This window comes from Benincasa hispida, unplaced genomic scaffold, assembly GCF_009727055.1.
Source record: "Benincasa hispida cultivar B227 unplaced genomic scaffold, ASM972705v1 Contig587, whole genome shotgun sequence".
In the NCBI taxonomy this organism is placed as follows: Eukaryota; Viridiplantae; Streptophyta; class Magnoliopsida; order Cucurbitales; family Cucurbitaceae; genus Benincasa; species Benincasa hispida.
In genome coordinates this window covers 13296-22844 of record NW_024064949.1, presented here as the reverse complement: position 1 = coordinate 22844, position 9549 = coordinate 13296, and the positions used below count along the sequence as shown (strand labels likewise).

At 32.6% G+C, this 9549-nt stretch overlaps 1 protein-coding gene and 1 long non-coding RNA gene across 3 annotated transcripts; both read left to right on the top strand.

Moving 5' to 3' along the window:
- Positions 1-302: 302 nt before the first annotated feature.
- On the top strand, positions 303-2837 carry LOC120069770 (mitochondrial amidoxime reducing component 2). Of its 2 annotated transcripts, none has more exons than XM_039021579.1 (8): positions 303-475; positions 588-737; positions 828-1022; positions 1242-1330; positions 1412-1476; positions 1632-1734; positions 2170-2280; positions 2501-2837. In XM_039021579.1, exons 1-8 carry the CDS (start codon positions 391-393, stop codon positions 2624-2626), a joined length of 924 nt encoding a protein of 307 aa, XP_038877507.1. In that variant the 5' UTR covers positions 303-390; the 3' UTR covers positions 2627-2837. The 2 variants fall into 2 exon arrangements, with proteins under 2 accessions (XP_038877507.1, XP_038877506.1); XM_039021578.1 differs by having other exon boundaries at positions 378-475; positions 846-1022.
- An 885-nt stretch (positions 2838-3722) lies between these two features.
- On the top strand, positions 3723-7738 carry LOC120069771. The gene is made up of 2 exons (XR_005479682.1): positions 3723-4261; positions 4507-7738. It is a non-coding gene; the product is annotated as an uncharacterized LOC120069771 (long non-coding RNA).
- Positions 7739-9549: the final 1811 nt, after the last annotated feature.

The following is a 9549-nucleotide window of genomic DNA, read 5'->3' as shown; positions in this document are numbered from 1 at the left end:
CATCTTCAATGATTTGTTTACTAACACCTAAACCCCTGAAAATATGGTACCCTAAAATCATATGTTATATTATTATTCTCAGTTATCTAAATTTGAAAAGATGCGTATGGTTATGACGTAAGAGTTGAAAATAACATAAAGTACGGTATTAGGGGAAGGGGGGTAAATAGGATATTCTATGCTTTTGTTCGAGTGTCGGTGTAGTCTTTTCAGTATCTTGGCTTGGCTATATCTTTCCAAGAAAAGTAAAAAAAAGTACGTTGGTACTGTGCACTTGCATTAATAGGGGACAGGTAGAATAGTAAGGTAGAACAGTAGTAGCGTAACATTGATATAACATTGATAGGCTTCTTCTTCTTCTTCTTCTTCTTCTTCAGTCATTGGGGAGATATGGCCGCTGTATCTGCAATCTTCATTTACCCAATCAAATCATGCCGCGGTATTTCAGTTCTCCAAGCACCTCTTACTCCTACTGGTAACCCTCCTTTCATTTCTCCCCTTCCTTCCGATTACTGTTATTATTATTATTCTATGCCCTCAAATTCCAGAGCCCACTCTCAAATTAGCTCATTCTTTCTCTTTCCTAGGATTTCGATGGGACCGTCAATGGCTGGTTGTCAACTATAAAGGAAGGGCATACACTCAGAGAGTGGAACCTAAACTTGCTCTGGTCGAGGTACACCTGCCGAACGACGCATTCTTGGAGGACTGGAACCCTTCTGAAACCTCGTTTCTTGGTACACTTTCAATTATTTATTTATTTATATCTAAATGCCTCGAATTTAATCATTCTGAATACCTTCAGAATGGAAACATGCAATCTCCAGCATATTCTCATTTTGCAGTCATAAAAGCACCGGGGATGGATGTCTTAAAGGTTCCCCTGCGTGAACCTCAGCAGAATGCAGATGGTGTCTCTGTCTGGGAATGGTCTGGCTCTGCACTGGATGAGGGAGATGCTCCTTCGAAGTGGTTTTCAGATTATCTTGGAAAACCCAGTCGTTTGGTTCGCTTTAATGCAGGTCTGGGAGATTCAATGTAGTAAATCCTGTAGGGGGGATGTCATTCAATTTCTTAGTGGTCCTTAAATGAAAGGAATGATTCTGATTCAGTATATTAGAAGAATCCATAGGCTTGCTTTTGGTTTAGTATAGTCGTCCTGTATAGTGTCTCACAAGCTCATAACCATTCAAATTTCAGAGCAGCATGCTCAAATTTCTTTGTTGCTCTGTCTTCTGCAGCTTCACAAACAAGAGAAGTGGATCCCAAATATGGTCCTGGACATCAAATCATGTTTTCTGATGAGTTCCCATACATGTTGATATCTCAGGTTTAAAAACTATTGACACAGTTGGAACTCCAATTATCATTATCTTTCTTACCGTGTTTCTAAGTCCAAGTTCTCTTGCAGGGTTCTTTGGATGCCTTGAATACAGTTCTCAAAGAACCCGTATCAATTAATCGCTTTAGACCTAAGTATGTCGCCCCACCTTTTCTTTAATTGTCCAAAGTTTCATTTCTTGTATGGATCCCTAATGCTATTTCTTTAGATGGCTTACCTGATATATGATTAACTTATCGCTTTTAAGCGTTTGTTTTTTTTTCCTGTTTTGTTTTTGTCCTTAAACTAGCATTCTTGTTGATGGCTGTGAACCATTCTCTGAGGATTTGTGGACGGAGATCAAAATAGACAACGTCATATTTCAGGGTGTTAGGCTATGTAGCCGTTGCAAGGTATTGAATTGCCTTATCAAAATATTATATTCGTTCTGGGACTTCTTTGTTAGTTTTCCATAACAAATTCCGAACTGCTTGATAAAAGCAGCGGAAAAAAGAAAGAAAGAAACTCTTGTCTATGATTTACTCACCCTTCATGTAATTAGTTTTGGGGGAATTTCTGCTTTATCGTGTCCATGCATAGCATATTTGTACTGATGGATTTAGGCCTCCAATAGTGCATACATACATGAGAAGGGTAATAAAGAACTTTGCAGTAGGTCAGAAGGTATGTGTTATCAATATCATTGAGCTAACTTTTATAACGTAGAGTTCTTAGCATATATATATATATATATTCATTTTTACACTGGCAAGGCATCATGTATTGCTTTCACCTGTTTGTATTTTGTACAAAATTGGCATCTGAAAAAGATACTCTTTTGTTTTCAGTTACCTTCAATAAACCAGGAGACTGGAATTGCAGGACCTGAGCCAAATGAAACTCTAAAGAATATCCGATCAGATACCGTCCTGCATCCAAACCATAAACAGAAGGGAAAAGTAAGAACTGAATCTGAAACTGGGATACGTGTGTATATATTAAATCATTCATTTGAAAAAATTGAAACCCTTCTTATTGCATGATCATGATACTTCCCAAAAATTGAAATTAGTTGATTAATGGAGGAACAATATTACCATTTTTGTTCCTTTTGGGGAAAATGCGTCACAAAAGAGTTTTTCACTTGTTTTTTTTTTTTTTTTGGATATGATTTGCCAGATTTTCTTTGGCCAGAATTTGGTTTGGAAGAACTTAGCAGTTGAAGGGAAGGGAAAGATCATAAAAGTGGGAGATAAAGTCAATATTCTGGGGAAGGTTTCCTCTATAGCGGAAGCAGTAGTTTGAATACGTAAGATTACTAATTATTATATAATAAGATTATGGACATTATTATATGGGCTTTGTTTATATAATATTGTAGTAGCCAAATGAGAAGCAAGTGAGATGGTACTCGTTGCTTGTCCAATGTTTCCTGTGTGACATTAAATATAGATATTATATGTATGAATAAGAAGGGGTACGAGACTACGAGTCCCCGTAGTGTATTTCGTGGTTACATCTGATCTACCATATAGGATCAGGAAGGAATGTATGTGGCCCACACATATTCCATTTAAAATTTTTGGTATACATCATACATTTATTCTAACCGAAAGGGTTGAGGCATAGGATCCTTTGGTGGACCAGTGGCTCTCGACAGCGGATCTATTAAGGGCCGGGCACGTGCTACCTCTCAGCTGGTGACTTTTTACACGTGTATATTCATTTTCATTAATTTATAAAAATTGTAGTTGTATTTTGGTTAAAATGCCATTTTTATCTTATATTTCGAATGTCTAATTTTAATTCTTATAATTTTAATTGTCTGTATTTTTAATAAATTCTTAATTTACTTCTTTAAAGTTAATTTTTACTGTAATTTATTAAATAATAATAATAATAATAATTTGTAGGCAAGAAAATAAAATATGGAAGTAAATTTTCAAAATTTGGTTGGAAAAAAAATCAGCAATCAAGAAACTAAATTTAAGATTTATAGGGGTTAAAATACAACTAACAAACTTTAAAGTATATTCGATTTTAATTTTTAATTTTTTAAAATATATATAGTATTTAGTTGTTGGCACATTCGAAATAGGTCATGAAAACTTTTTTTTTTTTTTTTTTTTTGTTTTTTTTTGTTTTTTTTTCTTAATTTCTCTCATATGCATATAAAAATATAAAAATATAAAAATATATTTTATTTTTATAAAATTATTTTATGAAAATTGACTGAATGGTTTTTCTTATATATTTAGGTCATATAATTCTATAAAGATTTTGTAATAATTTGGCAATTTGTATTAGTTAATCAATATATTATATATCAATACGTTTGAAAATTACATTTGTATGAAGGTTAAATTAAAAAGTTTAGTCTTTCAAAAAAAAAAAAAAAAATTAAAACTTTAGTTAAAAAATTAAAACTTTAGTTTTAGTTTTGAAAGTTGTTACTAATAAATCCTTAAACTTTCAATTTTGACTCAAATTCCTAAAATGTCTAATAAATCTATATGCTTCAATTTATTATAGAAATATTAGAAATGTTTAAAATTTGGATATTTTAGAAGACCAAAAAAAAAGTTTTGAGTCTAATTGAACTTTCTTTTTGGAAGTGTCTAATTAAACCTTAAATTTTAAATTTTATAATTAATAGACAAATATGTAACATATCATACCTATTAAACATCAAGTTAAATTTCATGTCTAATATAACATTTTCAAATATGTAATAGACTTGATGCATAATTGATATTTTTAAAATCGATTAGACACAAAAATCATGAATTCATGGACCTACATTTTTAAAGTTAGGAATTATATACAAATACAAATCTAGAAGTTTATTGCATTGTCTGACAGCAACGACCGTCCGTCCGTCTATGGTTGCTGCCATCGTCACCACCGCTAGCGCCATTGTCGTCGGAATTGATATTTTGGGTAAGTTATTTGGTGTTTTATGGGTTTTCTTGGAAAATCTTGAATACTCATCAAATTTTGGTTTAAGTTTTAGCTTACCCATATAATTTTGATGTTGAAATTGGGTTTTACATACTCTCAAGGTGTTTTCCGACAAGATTAAAATTTTTCGGCATTCGTTTTTGTAAGGTTTAGGGTCTTTGTTGAGAATTTTTGGATACCCACTATGTGTCGCTTAATTTTTGTTTTAATTGTGATTTTTGGAGGTTGGATTAGAAGGTTTAAAGTTGTTCATTAGAGTTAGAGGTTGATTTGGTGATATAGTTGTTGGATCGTGTTGATTTTGAAGTTTTGAAGTAGTTTTGGATCAAATCACGTATTGGGTAAGTTGTTTGGAGACATTCGGGTTAAGTTCTGATTGAAATTGTGCCTTAAATGTTGGATTTATTTTCGGTTTATGTTTTTGAATTTATTCAGGATTCAAGGTTTTACGAAGTTAAATTGTTAGCTATTTGGACTTAATTCTAAGGTAAGTGGTTACTACTGGTTCGCCCTTGAACTAGACAGTCTAATTAAGTTGATGTTAAGATTGTGTATACACATGAAATCATGATATTATTGTGATGGAATGATTTTCTAATGGATGGACGATCGTGGGTGTTCCGGAAACCTATAAATTATGCTACTAAGATCATAATAACATGTTTATGGTTTGATATAAAATTTGGATGTTGTATGTTGCATGTTGGACTGAGGATGACTATTAGCACTATTATCGGGCAGTGTACATCTTATGGTTGTGAACCTCGGGTTCACCATTTATGACCGATTCGGTGTCCCTAAAGGATCATCACTATTGCTATGATTTTTGTTCCTTCAAGTTCACTAGACTGCCATGATATGTGTTCCTTCGGGTTCACTAGACTGCCATGATATGTGTTCCTTCGGGTTCCCTAGACTGCTATTATTTGTGTTCCTTCAGAATCACTAGATTGCCATGATTTGTGTTCCTTCAGGACCACTGGATCTCCATGATTTGTTCCTATGGGATCACCACGACTACCATGTTATAAAATGTACACCGATGCCCAAATAAGAAGGCTAACAAATTCAGTTAGTGGGCCCAGTAGTGGGTCACTTATTTCATACTCACCATTTCTTATGATATGTTTTTCAGATAAGGGCAAGGACGGACCGACGAATGACAAGAAGAATCCGTATTCGTGCTATTGGGACTAGGCAGAAGCTTCCACTCACATTTTTCATGTTTGGAACGAGTCTTGGTATTTGAAATTCTAGAACTTTTTATTTTAAACTTTCAAGTTCTTCAATATTTTTCAGTTTTAAATTTATGTGTTTAGGGGGACCAGAATAAATATTTTGAGTTGTCTTAGTGGAATTTAATATTATTTGACATATGAGATCATTTTATTTTTATTAGAGCAATGGGTTAAAAGTTTTATCTAAGGTTTACATGTTGAAAGTTAAACATGTTTTATTTAACTAGATAAGTTACAATTGAATTTAAGGATGTGGGTTAATTAATCATATTAATTTATGAGAGGTTATAGATGAATTAATTTATGAGAGGTTATAGATGAATTAATTTATGAGAGTTGAAAACATTAAAAGATGAGAGTTAATTAATTATGTTAACATAAGAGTTAATTTAGTAGAGTTTCACATAAATTAAGTGTATGATTTTAATTGTTCCATATATATTTAATTAGAGTATGAGTTATGTATTTAAATTTACCCATGACAATCCTATAAATAGAATTGACATTGACATTGTTGATGTATCCAAGTGTGTAGAGAAGAATACAGAAAGAGAGTTCAATCAAAAGTGTGAACCAAGTTTGAAGAGTCTTTCAAGTAAAAGTGTTTTTGATTCCTCTCAAATAATCGTTTGTTGGTTATTTATTTGTGAGTGTCCATCACAGGCTTCCAACAAAGTGGTATCAGAGCTTGAGTTTGAAAAACAATAATTGTTTTGCAAATGACAAATAACAATTTGGTTCCCTTCCAAGTGCCTTGACTTATGAAAGAAAATTGTAGCACTTGGTGTATTTGTATGAAAGCTCTACTTGGTTCACAAGATGTATGGGATATTATCAATAATGGTTATGAAGAACCAAAAAGTGATGTGACTTTAAATCAAGCTCAACGAGAAGCTTTACAAAATACAAGAAAAAAAGATCAAAAGGCTCTCACCATCATTCATCAAGCCATCAATGATCCAAATTTTGAGAAGATTTTTGGAGCAACTACTGCACATCAGACATGACAAATTTTGGAGAATACATATAAAGGAGTAGATCGAGTCAAGAAGGTTTGCCTCCAAAATTGAGAGGTGATTATGAATCACTACATATGAAGGAATCTGAATTGATTTCAGATTATACCTCAAGATTGCTAGCAGTAGTAAATGAAATAAAAATATATGGTGAGACAGATAAATGATGAGCAAGTGGTAGAAAAGATACTTCGCTCATTGGCTGAAAAATTGAATTTCATCATTGTAGCTATTGAAAAATCAAAATGAGTACAATGTCCATTGATTAACTTATGGGTTTCTTACAAGCCCATGAAGAGAAGCTTCTCAAGAAGAACAAACAAACAACTAAACAACTTTTTCAGTGAAAGTTACAGTTGGGAGATAAAGAAGATAGCCAAGAAAAAGGAAATCGAGGTCGAAGACGTGGTAACAATCGTGGACGTGGTGATTTCATAGGTTGAGGTGAGGAAATTATGGTCAAAGAAAATTTGATGAGAGTAATTCAAACTCTAATTCATCAAGAGGTCGTGAAAGACAAAAGTAAATTATGCTGAAAAAGATGAAGAAAGCGGTGAGTCATCTTTGCTTCTAGCATGCAAAGATGAAGAAACATGTGAAAATAATGCATGGTATCTTGATAGCAGTGCAAACAATTACATGTGTAGATGTAAGTCAATGTTTGTTGAACTTGATGAATCAGTTGGTGGTAATATCATATTTGGTGATGCCACAAAATTTTTTGTCAAATGAAAAGGTAAGATTTTGATCAAACTTGAAGAATGGGAAGCATGAGTTTATCTCTAATGTTTATTATGTGCCTGCTATGAAGAACAATATTTTGAGTTTGGGACAACTCTTAGAGAAAGGCTATAATATTTTGTTGAAGAATTATAATATTTCGTTAAGGGATAATTGTGATAATATGATTGCTTAAGTGCAAATGATGAAGAATAGAATGTCTTTATTAAATATTCAAACTGATGTTACTAAATGTTTGAAGTCATGTTTGAAAGATCCATCTTGGATTTGACACTTGAGACTTGGGCATTTAAATTTTGATGGCTTGAGACTATTAGCAAGGTAGAAAACATGGTTAAGTACTGCCATATGTCAAACATCCAGATCAATTTTGTGAAGGTTGTCTTTATGACAGGTAAGTAAAGAAGAGTTTTCCACAAGAATCTTCTTCAATAGCAAGGAGACTAACTCTAGTTTACACTGATCTTTGTGGATCGATTAAATCAAGTTCTTTTGGTAAGAATAATTATTTCTTATTATTTATTGATGATTTAAGTAAAAAAAAAAAAAACTTGGGTTTATTTTGTCAAGGAGAAATCAGAAATATTTAGCATATTCAAGAGATTTAAAACTCTTATCGAAAAAGAAAGTGGTTATTACCTAAAAGCCTTGAGATCAGACAGGGGAGGAGAATTCACTTCAAATGAATTCAAAGTTTTTTACGTAGAAAATGGAATTCGTCGGCTTATGATAGTTCCATGGACTCCTCAACAAAATGGTGTTGTTGAAAGGAAGAATAGAATGATACTCAATATGGCTCGAAGCACGTTGAAAAGTAAGAAGATGCCAAAATAATTTTGGGCACAAGCTATTGAATGTGTTGTATACTTGTCCAATCGTTCTCCTACTAGAAGCTTGTGGAACAAAATGCCTCAACAAGCATGGATAGGAAGAACCCCATCCATTGTTCAATTGAGAGTATTTGGAAGTATCGCTTTGATGGAATGTACAAGCATGCAATGAAAGTAATCAAAATCTATAAGCACCCTAATTACACTTAATTTGAGTTATATAAGCATGCAAAGTAATAACTTACTAAAGAATAGGGTTTTCAAAACTTGTACTATTGAAGAATCTTCCAAATCCAAGCTGCTTTTCACGAATTTGACCTTCAAATCAGTAGTAGACCACCAAAAGTATCTTCTCTACTATTCTTAGTCTTGGATTTGAGTGAGGGAACTCAATATTAAAGTCAATTGAGTATGAGATTGAGAGGGTTTTAGAGAGCAAGAGATTTTCCGTAGAATTTCCTTAAATTCCAGCCGCCTTCCCTTCCATTTGAGAAAATTTATGCTTTTATGTATCATATACATTCAGCCACTGAAGGAGACAACCCTTTGACACTTCAATTGCCAATGAGAAAGTGGGATATGTGTTTTGATGGAGAAGAAGCCACCAAACCACTATGAAAAGTGGAATTTTCCAATAAATCCCATTCAATTTTCAATTTCATTCTGATTTAATTCAAAATTAAATCTATTCCAAAAATAATTTTTTGTGATTTGAAAATTGAAAAATTAATTTTATTTTAATTAATTAAATAATAATTTAATATCAAATATTAAATTAACAAACATCTAATTTTAAACATGAATCCTATTCATATAATTAATATTTAGATATTTTAAACTTTCCAATTTCGTTTAATTTTATCAAAATTAAATGTTAATTTGCTATTTGAACACTTCAAATTGAAAACCCTAAAATTCAATTTGAACATTTCAAATTGAAAATACTTAAATTCAATTTGAACATTTCAAATTGAAAATCTTAATTTTTGATTTTGAACCTTTCAAAACTACTCAATTCACTAATCCAAGGTATTAATGTTTTACGAGCTAGTAGATAGACCTTATGGACCTATAGATCATGAGCTCCAACGATCTGAGATTAATTGGCTAAACTCGTTAGACCAAATTAATCAATATTCGTTAACTACCGAGTCACACCACTATAACTCGATAGTTGCACTCTCCTTACTGTAGATATATTTTCGTCCACTTGATTTAACCATAATTAGTAAGTCGACCATTCACGGGTTGTTCGTGATAACGGCTGGGTCAAACGTTGTTTTACTCCCGAAATTACATCTTGCTCCTTAAGTCCCACTGATCCTCTAATGAACGATTGATTTGTGATCCAATCACTAAACCGAGTCCCTCTCGAGCCAATGAGAGGGTGGGGCTGATAACACTGGAAATGTGCTATCTTCTTCTACTTAACTCGGAATTTT

Coding starts and splice junctions, on each gene's coding strand:
- LOC120069770 (XM_039021579.1), top strand. CDS start 391: ATGGCCGCTGTATCTGCAATCTTCATTTACCCAATCAAATCATGCCGC. Junction 738..827: donor TTCTGAAACCTCGTTTCTTG/GTACACTTTCAA, acceptor TGCAATCTCCAG/CATATTCTCATTTTGCAGTC. Junction 1,477..1,631: donor ATTAATCGCTTTAGACCTAA/GTATGTCGCCCC, acceptor TCCTTAAACTAG/CATTCTTGTTGATGGCTGTG.